Source organism: Hylobates moloch, unplaced genomic scaffold, assembly GCF_009828535.3.
Source record: "Hylobates moloch isolate HMO894 unplaced genomic scaffold, HMol_V3 SCAFFOLD_7, whole genome shotgun sequence".
Classification (NCBI taxonomy): domain Eukaryota; kingdom Metazoa; phylum Chordata; class Mammalia; order Primates; family Hylobatidae; genus Hylobates; species Hylobates moloch.
The window spans coordinates 90,672,584-90,685,854 of NW_026652282.1; the positions used below are offsets into that span (position 1 = coordinate 90,672,584).

The 13,271-nt window shown below is 33.5% G+C and overlaps 1 protein-coding gene across 1 annotated transcript in view; it reads left to right on the top strand.

Moving 5' to 3' along the window:
- COL4A5 (collagen type IV alpha 5 chain) overlaps window positions 1–13,271 on the top strand; it is a 273,551-nt gene that overhangs the window by 231,314 nt on the left and 28,966 nt on the right. Inside the window, exons 37-41 of the mRNA XM_032757441.2 lie at window positions 347–473; window positions 10,089–10,169; window positions 11,077–11,175; window positions 11,711–11,761; window positions 12,883–13,068. Of these exons, the coding sequence (XP_032613332.1) occupies window positions 347–473; window positions 10,089–10,169; window positions 11,077–11,175; window positions 11,711–11,761; window positions 12,883–13,068 (544 nt within the window). The remainder of the gene's footprint in view (window positions 1–346; window positions 474–10,088; window positions 10,170–11,076; window positions 11,176–11,710; window positions 11,762–12,882; window positions 13,069–13,271) is intronic.

Genomic DNA, 13,271 nt, shown 5'->3' on the forward strand with positions numbered 1-13,271 from the left:
GGATTAATGAGAATTAATGAGAATAATACATCTACATACTGTGAGAATAGTATGAGCTATGTAGTCTGATTGACTACATAGCTGATTGTAGTCTGGTTCAAATCCCAGTTCTGCCACTTACAAAAACCTTAGGCACTTGACTTCTCAAGATTCAGTTTTCTCATTTATAAATGGAGATAATGAAGCCTAATTCACAGGACTGTTGTGATGATTAAATGAAGCAATTTACATCAAGTACTTACTGGAGTGCCTGACATATAATAAAAGCTCTATAAATAATGTTATGTTCTTATACAATCTAAGTCATGTAGAGACTTCAGTATTATCTTTTTATTCATGTTTTCAGGGTGAGCCTGGTCTGCCTGGATACCCAGGGAACCCTGGTATCAAAGGTTCTGTGGGAGATCCTGGTTTGCCCGGATTACCAGGAACCCCTGGAGCAAAAGGACAACCAGGCCTCCCTGGATTCCCAGGTAAAATTTCTTCTCTTAAATGCTTCCTTCTTTCCTTCCTTATCTACTCCAACCAGTATCACAGAGCAGCTTCTTATTTAGCAGACTTATATTTTATTTCCCAATCAGATACTGACTAGCAACATAATCTCAAACTATCTCTTTACCTTTTCTTTGCCCAAATTTATTTCTGTATAAAATGAGAATGAATATTACTGACTCAGCAGGACAATATCCTGCGGACAAAGAGACTGTTTGGTGGAGCATTTTTCAATCTTTGACTGCTAGCCACAAATCACTTAAGAAGCCTTGCTATTTTTGTAGGTGATAATATATACTTCCAAGCCTCCGCCTGCAGCTGATTATCTTAGAAAGGTATGCCCAGGCACACAGCTGGTAGCAGTTGGTAGAACAATCATACAGTTCCTTCAAATGGCAAGGATTGAGTCATTCAAGTAAGAGATTAGCACTATAGTCAATTATGTAAACTGAACTAGATTATTATAGTACCTACTTGTTTAGGGTTGAATTTATTTTTTGTTTGTTTTTTGAATTACACAGTGGCATGGATGAATGAATCTTTCCTTTTTATTGAAGTGAAGCATATATATAGTAAAGTACACTTAAGACTATAGATGAGTTTTTACCTAAGTACATATGTATATATATCTTTGAATTGACCGTATGTATCAAGATATAAAATAGTTTCTTCATCCCATGAAGTTTACCTATGCCCCACGCCCCCCAACCCCGAGGTAACCACTACTATGACTTCCATTACCATCAGTTAATTTTGCATGTTATTGAAATTCATATAAATGAAATCATACTGTGATCCTTGTATCTGGCTTTTTTCAGTCATCATTATGCGTAAAAGATTCATTTATTTTGTTACACGTGTCAGTAGTTTGTTCTTTATCATTGCTATGCAATATTACATTGAAAAATGTACCACAGTCAATTACACATTCTCCTGTTGATGGACTTTTGGGTTGTTTCCAGTTTGGGACTATTATTTTTAAAAATGCTATTAACATTCTTTTACATATCTCTTGGTAAACATATACATTGATTTCTCCTAGACAAAAACTTAGTAGTAGAAATACTGAATCACAGGGTAGGTGTACACTGAACTTTAGTAGATGCTGCCAAACAGTTTTCCAACGTGGTTTGTAAATTAGTTTCAACAGCAATGTATGAAATGTCCAGTTCTCCAATTGCCCATGTCCTCACCATCACTGGGTAGTGTCGGCCTTAATTTTATCTGTTTTGATGAGTATGTAGAAGCATCTAATTGAGGTTTGAATTTACATATTCCTAATGAATAATAGTATTAATCATCTTTTTATTATACTATTGGCCATTTGGATAGCATCTTTTTGAAGTTTCTTCTTAAGTACTTTTGTTCATTTTTTATTGAATTGTCTGTCCTTTTTCAAATAGATTCAGAGTAGTTCTTTATATACTCAAGATATGAGTCCTTTGTCAGATACATATATTGCAAATCTGTTCTCTATGTCTCAGATTTGCCTTTCCTAATGCTGTTGTGTAATGAACAAAAGTTGTTAATTTTAATAAAATCCACTGTATCAATCTTTCATGAATAGTGATTTTTTTTATCCAATTCAATAAATATTTATCTATTTGAGGTTATGGAAATAATCTTCTAATTTTTATAACATGTTTAATGTTTAAACTTTCATATTTGGCTTATGATCTATCTCAAATAAAAATATTTTTTAAGTGTGAAGTAGGGGTCAAGGTTCATTTTTTTTCCAGCACAGTTATCCAATTGCTCCCTACACTATTTTTTTTTAAAGAACCTAAACGCATCCAATAAATTACAGTCACTCCTTTGTAAGAAAGCCAAATGACTGTATATGTGGTGGGCTATTTCCAGACTCTGTGTACTGTTCCAATGGTTTATTTTCTATTGCTGCTTTAACACAACACTGAATTACTGTAAATTTATATTAAGCCTTGAAAAATGGTAGGTAAGTACTAGAACTTTGTTTCAGTTTTTTAAAGCTTGTCTTGGCTATTCTAATTTTTTTGCAGGAGAAATCAGTTTATCAATTTCCATTTAAAGTATCTGAGGGATTTTTAAGTTTGCAATAACTCTCTAGGTAAGGTAGAGGAGAATTGATATTTTGACAGTATTCAACCTTCCAATAAAATGAACATGTTTTCTCTCCATTAGGTATTGAGTTTAATTTAACAATATGCTGCACTTTTTGTTTTGTAAATCTTGAACATATTTTATTAAATTTATCTCTGGAAATTTGATGCTTTCTGGTGACATTTAAATCATATTGCTTTTCCCAGTTCATCTTCCAGTTGTTTCTTGGAAGTATATGGAAATAATTGACTTACGAATATTGAAATAATATATGAGAAAATTGCCAATTTCACTTTTTAAAATTCTGAGTTTGTATAATTTTTTGTTTTATAAAATATCACCTCAGATCATTGTATTTCTTCTTTTTCATTTCTTTATACTTTTTATTTCTTTTTCATGCTTAATTGCACCAGTTAGAACCTGTAGTGCAGTGTTTAATAGAAGTGGTTATAGTCAACATCATTATCTTTTTTCTAAACTCAGAGGGAGAACGATTGCTATTTTTCCATTAAATGTAATGTTAGTGCCAGGGTTTTGGTACGTATATTTTACTAAATTAAGGAAATCCCTTTCTATTCATACTATAACGGGAATTTTTATAAAGAATGGATGTGAGTTTTATCAAATTCTTTTTCTGAATCTACAGAGATAATTGTTTTTTCTCCTTTACTCTTGATATAGTGAATTACGCTGATTGACATTTTATGTAAAAACAACCCTGTATTATTAGGATAAACTCCAAGATGGTCATACTGTATACATTATCTTTAAGTATTGTTGGACTGGATTTGCTATTTTTTAAAAAATTATATACGGCCATGAGAGAGATTTGCCTATGATTTTCTTTTCTCATAGTGTCCTTGTCAATGTTTTAGTATAGGAATTTGCTGGCCTCATGAGCTGGGAAGTATTCCCTCTTTCTCTATTTTTTCTTTAAATGTTGCATAGAATTCACCAGTTAAGGAATCTGGATCTGTAGTTTTCTTTGTAGAAACCTTTTTAAATTACAGATTAAAAGTTTTTAACAGTTATATTACTATTCAGATGATTTATTTTTATGTCTGTTTAAATACATTGTGTTTTTCAAGGAAATTGACCATTTCATCTAAATTGTCAAATTCATGGGCAGAAAGTTGTTGATAATATCCTTGTTTTTCCCTTTAATTTCTGCAGAATGTGTACTGAAGTCTGCCTTTTAACAATGTTTTGATATAAGTAATTTTATTTATTTTTATCAAGCTTCCTAGGCATTCATTAAGCTTTATTAATTGTTAAAAATTAACTTTCGTAAGTGATTTTCTCTACCGTTTGTTTTCTATTCCATTGATTTCTGCTTATATCTGTATTATTTCCTACCTTCTACCTTCTATGGATTTAATCTTGCTGTTCTTTTTCTGGCTTCTTTACCTGGAAGCTTAAATCATAGATTTTTCAGCTTTGTCTTTTCTAATAGATGTATTTAAAAACTTAAATTTCCATCTAAGGAGTGCTCAAACCATATCCCACAAATTTTGTTCTTTTGCGTTTTTCCTTTAATCATTCAGTTTAAGATATTTTGTAATTTTCCTGTTGATTTCTGTTTTTCTCCATAGATTATTTAGAATTGTGTTGCTCAACTTACAAATATTTGGGGGCTTCCCAGATATCTTTCTGTTATTGATTTTTAATTTGATTCTATTGTGGCCAGAATACATATTTTGTATGATTTAACTATTAATACTTATTGAGACTTATCATATGGCCAAATTTAGGGTTTATCTGGGTGAATTTTCCTTGTACCCTTGAAAATAATTTGTATTCTGCAATTGGTGTATTGCATTATAAATGTCCATTAGGTCAGGTTTGTTGGTAGGGTTGTTAAAATCTTGTGTATTCTTACCAACTTCTTGCCTAATTGTTTTATCAATTACTGAGAGGTAGGTGTTAAAATTTCCAATATGATTGTAGAGTTTTCTATTTCTCCTTTTCTCTCTGTCAATTTTTTGCTGTATGTCTTTTGAGATATTTTTATTAGGTATATATAAATTCAGGAAACATGTCTTCTTGAAGAGTTGACCTTTTTATCATTATGTAAAGACCCTCTTTATTTTCATAATACTCTTTTCTTTGGATTTTTCTTTATCTGATATCGGTATAGATACATCAGATTCTTTATGCTTAGTGTTAGTACAGTATAACTTTTTCTATATAATTTTTATTTTTACCTATCTGTACATTTAAAGTATGTTTTTTAGGAATAAAATGCATTCATATCTTGCTTCTTTTCCAGTCCAACAATCTTTCCTGTTTATTTGGAGTGTTTAGTCCATTTATATTTAATGTATATTGTTATGTTTGGATTTTAGTCTGCCACATTGCTATTTGTTTTATGCTCCTCCTTTATCCCTGGTTTCCTGTTCTGTTTCAGTTCATCAGATATGCTATGGTATTCCATTCTATCTCCTCTACTGGCTTTTAAGCTCTCCCTCTTTCTACTATTTTTAAATGATTGCTCCAAAGATTTCAGTGTGCACTCGTAATTTACCACATTCTGCATTAAATTAATATTATGTGACTTCACATATAATGTAAGATTCTTACAACAGTATAATTTTATTTACATATAATGTTCTTTTGTATGATTGTGTTCATATATTTCAGATGATTATTATATAGGTAATAAATTTTACAATTAATTGCTATTACTATTGCTTTAAACAGCCTCTTCTAAAGAATTTAACATGAGAAACAAAACCAATTTTCATATTTACCAACATATTTGCATTTCTACTGTTCTACCCTCCTGTGCAGCAGACTTCTATTTGGTATCATTCCCTAAAGCCTGACGTTCTTCCACTATCATTTATTGTAAAATGATTTTGCTGGTGAAAAATTCTCTCACCGTTAATTTATCTGCAAATGTCTTTGTTTTAGTTTCATTTTAAATAAATTTTCACTGGATATAGAAATCCCTTTTTGATATTTGTTGCTTTCAGCACTTTAAATATTTCTTCCACTGTCTTTTGGTCTCCATTTTTCCTGATAATAACACACCAATTATTTTTAATGTTTTGCTCCTTTATATTATGTCTGGTTTTTCTCTGAATGTATTTGAGATTTTCTCTCTGTAATTGGTTTTCAATAGTTTCTTTTTGTTGTGTTTAGTTATGGTTGTATTTATTTTGCCCTCTATTCATTGATATTTCTGGATCTGTAGGGTTGTTATTTTTTAATAACTTTGGAAAATCTCAGCTATCTTTTCCTCATATATAGTCATGTGTCACATAACGACATTTTGGTCAACAACAAACCATGTATATGGTGGTCGTCTCATATGATTATCATGGAACTGAAAATTTCCTATCACCTAGTGATGTCATAGCCATAGTAACATTGTATCATGTTTATAATGTATTTTTACTGTACCTTTTCTAGGTTTAGTTATACAAATACTTACCATTGTGCTATAATTGCCTACAGGATGCAGTACAGTTACATGCTATGTAGGTTTGTAGCCTGGGAGCAATAGGCTGTACTATATGGCCTAGATGTATAGTAGGCCATACCATCTAAGTTTGTGTAAATACACTTTATATGTTCACACAATGACAAAATCGCCCAACAACTCATTTCTTAAAACATACCCCAGTTGTTAAGTGACACATAACTGTATTTCTTCTGTCGTATTTTCTCCTCTTCTTTTGGAATGCATATTAGATCACTTGATACTGTATCATAGGTCACTGAGGGTCTAGGTATGTTTTCCATTTTTATTCTCTCTGGGTTTAATTTGGATGGTTTTTATTCACTGCCTTCAAATTTACTGATTTTTTGATGTGTTCAATATTCTGTTAATCGCCACAAAAATTTTAATTTCCATTTGGTTCTTTTAAGAGTTATCATATTTTTCCAGAAATTCCCTATTTTTTACTCATTATATACATTTTTGCTTACAGATTCTTTAACATATTATTATAGCTATTTTAAAGATCTTTTCAGCTTGTTCCAAATTTTCAGATATCCATGTGTCTATTTCTATTGGTAGTTTTGTTTTTCTTGAATAAGCACCACATATTCAAGTTTCTTCCAATCTGCTAATTTTTATTGTATACTGAATGATATGGATAGTATGGTATAAAGATTCTGGATTCTATTAAATTTCTTGAAGAATGCTGAATATTGTTCTACCTGGCAGTTCAATTCCTGGTATCAACTTGATCCTGCAGTGATGGAGTTTTAGATTTTGTTATAGCAGGGCTATTTCCAATGCCCTTTGTCTTAAGTGTATCCCTTGGACTTGGCATATGGGCTTTATTGTTCATGCGTGGCTTTTCTGGGGTGATTTTCTTTAAAAAATTTCATTTAGTATTTCTGATAGTGAAGTCTGTTGGCAACAAATTGTCTTGGCTGTCATTCATTAGAAAACATTTCCATTGTGCTTTCATTTGTTATAGTTACATAGTAGACAGAATTCTACGATCTCCGCCCCAAGATTTCTGACCCTTGGTTATTTAGTCAAAAACCAGTCTCCTTAAAGCTGATAAGCAACTTCAGCACAGTCTCAGGATACAAAATCAATGTGCAAAAATCACAAGCATTCCTATACACCAGTAATAGACAAACAGAGAGCCAAATCATGAGTGAACTCCCATTCATAATTGCTACAAAGAGAAAATATCTAGGAATACAACTTACAAGGGATGTGAAGGACCTCTTCAAAGGGAACTACAAACCATTCCTCAAGGAAATAAGAGAGGACACAAACAAATGGAAAAACATTCCATGCTCATGGATAGAAAGAATCAATATCATGAAAATGGCCATACTGCCCAAAGTAATTTATAGATTCAATGGTATTCCCATCAAGCTACCACCGACTTTCTTCACAGAATTAGAAAAAACTACTTTAAATTTCATATGGAACCAATAAAGAGCCTGCATTGCCAAGACAATCCTAAGCAAAAAGAACAAAGCTGGAGGCATCACACTACCTGACTTCAAACTATACTACAAGGCTTTTATCACCTAGTGATGTCATAGCCATAGTAACATTGCTAAGGAGAGAATCCAGCTCAGCAGTGCCCAGAATGTTACCTACAGAAATGGTGAGATAATAAATGGGTGTTGTTTTAAGTCATTAACTTTGTGGTAATTTGTTACATAGCAAGAGAAAACTAATGCACTATCCTTTTGGTCATTATTTAAGTTTTTACTTCCCTCCTAAATATGCTTGTTAGTATTTATTTTAGCGTCTTTGAATAGTTGCTTTTTGTATTCTGTCAAGTTTTTAATTATAATCAGTGAGGAAAAAAAAGGCTGTAGTGGGCTTATTCTACCTTGGCTTGCCTCAGAAGTGTTTAGGGGTAAATTTAAGAAAATGTTCGCATGGTATATTCACTGAAAACTATAAAACCTGCTATGATAAACTTTTAAATACCAAAATAAATGAAGAGATAGATCATACTTATGGAATGGAAGATCAAAATTGTTAGGAAGCCATTATCCTTAGTAAACTAATTCAGGAACAGAAAACCAAACACTGCATGTTCTCACTGACATGTGGGAGCTGAACAATGAGAATACATGGACACAGGAAGGGGAACAACACACACTGTGGCCTGTGGAGCAGGGTGTGTGGGTCGGAGGATGGAGAGCATCAGGAAAAATAGCATGCTGGGCTTAATTATTAGGTGATGGTTTGATAGGTACAGCAAACCACCATGACACACATTTACCTATGTAACAAACCTGCACATCCTGTACATGTACCCCAGAACTTAAAATAAAAAAAAGATGCCAGTTGCCTCTAAAGTCATTCATAGATTCAAAGTGATTCCAGTTTAACCCAACAACCTTTATTTGGTAACCATTGACAAATGGATTCTAAAATGTGTATGGAAATGAAAGGGACATAGAATATCCAAAACAATATTGAAAACGAGGCCAGGCGCAGTGGCTCACGCCTGTAATCCCAGCACTTTGTGAGGCTGAGGCAGCAGATCACGAGGTCAGGAGTTCGAGACTGGCCTGGCCAATATGGTGAAACCCTGTCTCTTCTAAAATTACAGAAATTAGCCGGGCATGGTGGCATGCACCTGTAGTCCTAGCTACTCGGGAGGCTGAGGCAAGACAATCGCTTGAACCCAGGAGGCAGAGGTTGCAGTGAGCCAAGATCGCACCACTGCAATCCAGCCTGGGCAACAGGGTGAAACTCCATTACAAAAAGAAAAAAAAATGTGTGGTACTTGATAAGGATTGAGAAATAGATCAATGAAACAGAATATGGAGGATAAAAAAGACTAATATACAATAAATTGACTTTTGATAAAGGTATCAAATAAATTTTTTAGAGAAAGCAAATTCTTTTCGACAAATGGCCCTGAAACATCTAGATATTCATATGGGGAAAAAACAAAACTTAATTCATACATTACATGATACAGAAAAAAAATGTTTTTAATAGATCTTAGTCTGAACATAAAAGCTAAAACCATAATGCTTTTGGAGGAAAACATAGATAGATATTTCCATGACTTGGGATAGGCAGATTTTCTTAGGATACAAAAAGCAGTAACTGTAAAATAAAAAAATTGGTAGATTAGATTTAAATTTTTAAACTCTTTTTATCAGAAGACACCGCTAGGAAAATGAATACAAAAGCCACAGACAAGGAGAAAATATTTGCAAAACATACCTGACAAATTACTGATATCTAGGATATGTAATAAACTTCAGTAACTCAATAATAACAAGACGTACTATCCAATTTTGAAAAATGGAGAAAACTTTGAACAGATACTTCACGAAAGAAGATATACAAGTGGCCAATAATCACATGAAAAGGTGATCGATGTCATTAGCCGTCAGAGAAATGCAAATTAAAACCACAATGAGGTAGCTCTACATACCTACCAGAATGTCTATTATTACAGCAACTGATATCTTCACAAAGGTTGTGCAAGGATCTGGAACAACTGGAATTTCCACGTTGTTCTGAGTGTGAAATGGTTTGGCAGTTTTTAAATAAAACACAACATATACCTACTCTTTGATCCAGCAATTCCACTTCTTGTTATATACATAAGATAAATTAAGGCAGTGGTCTACAAAAGGACCTGTGCAGAAATACTCATAGCAGCTTTATTTATAATAGACAAAAGCTGGAAATAAAACAGGTTTTTATAAATAGGAAAGTGGATATTTGTAATAACTAAAACCTGTCAATAACCAAAAGTCCAGCAAGAGGAATGGATTTTTTAAATTATGGTATATTCATATAATGGAGTACTACAAATCCTACCAGTATAATATTTTGGTAGTTATTTTTATGTTTATGAATATATAATAATGCCGACTTCAGGATAAATGATTAAAAACATAAAATTATTATTAAAAATAGCCAGCAAACACCAGCATCCTTTGGGTTTCTTTTTGTTCTTCACTGTTTCTATGCTAGCACTATAAATTGTAAGTTTGAATTGTAGCTCTTAAAGCAATGCAGTTTCTCTTTCATTTTTAAATTGAGCTCTTTACTCTAGGAACCCCAGGCCCTCCTGGACCAAAAGGTATTAGTGGCCCTCCTGGGAACCCTGGCCTTCCAGGAGAACCTGGTCCTGTAGGTAAGCATGAAAAATAAGAGTTTGCTGTTTTATAAAACTAATGCTTATCATATTAAGTTTGGGAAAGTCAAATCATGTTCAGCTGTGAACATTTTCAACACAAGGAAATATAGTGTTCATTCACTTAACACTGCATATGAGGTACAGAATGAATAACTTTTAATAAAAAGTACTTAAAATTGGCTGGGCACAGTGGCTCACACCTATAATCCCAACATTTTGGGAGGCCGAGGTGGGAGGATCACTTGGGGTCAGGAGCTCGAGACTAGCTTGGTCAACATGGTGATACGCCATTTCTATTAAAAATACAAAATATTAGCCGGGCATGGGGGTGGGCTCCTGTAATCCCAGCTACTTGGGAGGTTGAGGCATGAGAAGTGCTTGAACCCAAGCGGTGGAGGTTGCAGTGAGCCAAGATTGCGACACTGAACTCCAGCCTGGGTGACAAAGCAAGACCCTCGAAAAAAAAAAAGGACTTAAAATTATCATATGTGACCTTATTTTCTAGGCCCACTTTTTCCAGGGAGCGTTAATTCAAGTGTCCTAGAATAGAAGCTTTGATTCTTTTAGAATAGCAGGCTGTAGTAAGTAAGTTTGTTTATTGATTTCTAAAGTAAATAATTTCTCTTGGCCCCATATGAGGCCTATAATTCTCCCCACCACCCTTTGCAACTTACTGTCTTAGATATTCTGAAACTATATTAAAATGAAGAACTGAAAGGTTTTAGATGCTGAATGACTATTCCTCATTTTCATTATCCTCCTTCATATTTTTATAACATTTTGTGATCCAAAGGAGTGTCTCAAAAGCACCTTGTTTCTTTTGGATAAAGAAGGGAGCATATGGAAGTAAAAGGGAGTTGGAAATTGGAAAACTGGGTGTAACCTGCTGTACTCAATTTTTTAGGTGGTGGAGGTCGTCCTGGGCAACCTGGGCCTCCAGGTGAAAAAGGCAAACCCGGTCAAGATGGTATTCCTGGACCAGCTGGACAGAAGGGTGAACCAGGTGCTGTATTTTTTCATTTTTCCTATTTTTCTAATTTTCTCCGTGTTGAATTTAACTTGCCTTTTTATTACCCACAGTGAAATTGTATCTTCTTTCTTACTAAGCTACCACACACTTTCCCCTTTTCTAGTTACCGTTTTCCTCTTCATCCTGAGAATATATAGCTCATGTATCTTGATCAAGTTGCCTCTTATAAAAAACCCCATATCTTTTCTTGTCTAATTTTTCATATCAAAAAGAAGTTACCTAGCTTTTGCAAATTTCTCTGTGGTTTACTATGCAATCTATATTTCATTTATATTTTTTCTTATAAGCATATAGATATATTTAACATTCATCACAAATAGAATATATGTTTACATTATTTTCTCATGTTAGAATTGTAGTTCTATGTTGGAAATAAATCTTCTGCATGTTTCATATAATATACATTGCTGCACCTAATGAAAACCTCAATGATCTAAAAATAATTTGGCCTTGTTTCAGTTTGTATTATCCACTTGAGTTTTTTTTGTTTTGTTTTGTACTGTGACAGGTCAACCAGGCTTTGGAAACCCAGGACCCCCTGGACTTCCAGGACTTTCTGGTAAACCTTAATAAAACATGCTAAATCAATCTATAATAAAATGAGATTATTTCCAAATACATCTATTTTTCCACCTCCACCTTTTACTATCATCAAATGCATGTAAGAACCCAGAAAACTCAAACCTAGTGTTAACGTTAAAACATTTATTATTTAGCAACTTAGTTTAAGGAGTTGTGTTAAATAAAAATGTATCCTTAAGGAAATTTACATGTAGATATCTCTTCATTAAATTCATAAATAAGTGCTGAGGAAATAAGAAAGAAGGCAAAATTGCAGGAAGATAAGAAAAGTCTGTAGAAATATACACCAATAATAAAAATGTTTCTGGAAATTTCAGTCTTAATATATGTTTTGCATATTTGGGTAGATGTGTGTGTGCATGCACACATCTACCCTCCCTCTTTTGTGCTTACTCTTACTGTAAGCACCAAATAGTAGAAGGACTGAGTGTACATACAGACATGTATGTTTATGTTCTGAAATGATGACTGGCCATTTTATGGAGACTTTTCTCAAACCATACACATATCTCCTGGAAAGTCAGATAGATATCCTTCCCATGATACCAACATGGAAATTTTTACTTTAATGTGCCACTGTTATATTGCTCTTAAAAGTGTCAGAGGTAGAGAAAAAATGTTGAGAACAATTTTGCTAGACAGTGATTATAAATATTGGGTAGAATGGTCTTCGGGGACACAAAACAACCATTGAAGAGCCATATCTTTCATTAGTCTCAAAATTAGACTCAAAATATTTGTTTTAGAAATTTCCTCCAGCCATCTTGAAACTATTTTTGAAGATACTTTATACTTTCTTTCCTCACAGCTATTGGTGATGTATCATTGTTCTGTCTTAACACAAAGGATACCTTTTAGGATGAAAGCTGTTATTATTTCTACATTTCTATATATACTCTAATAAATACTTCTGCTAACAAATGCATATATTTAATAAGAAGGATGGTTTTCTGGGTAGATTTGGGATTTGGTAGGAGATAGAAATGACTCTTGTGAATTCCATTAGTTGCCCTAATGTGTGTGAATAGCTAACCTTATAGGCAAGCCTGTAACTCAGTATTATTTAATTTATCCCCTAATTATACTTTACTTTCATAGGCCAAAAGGGTGATGGAGGATTACCTGGGATTCTAGGAAATCCTGGCCTTCCAGGTCCAAAGGGCGAACCAGGCTTTCACGGTTTCCCTGGTGTGCAGGGTCCCCCAGGCCCTCCTGGTTCTCCGGGTCCAGCTCTGGAAGGACCTAAAGGCAACCCTGGGCCCCAAGGTCCTCCTGGGAGACCAGGTATGTCCGTGAGTCGTAGGAGAATGGTCTATTTATTAGTCCATGTATTTCATTTTGCTGGCAGGTTATTCAGTCTTTAAGACTTTAGGATTTTTCCGGTGCATTGTAGGATGTTAAAAAAAAGACTTTAAAATTTGTGATATAATAACTTCTTACAAGTAAATAGCTTGGTTCATAGCTAACTCCATCTATTTCCATGGTTC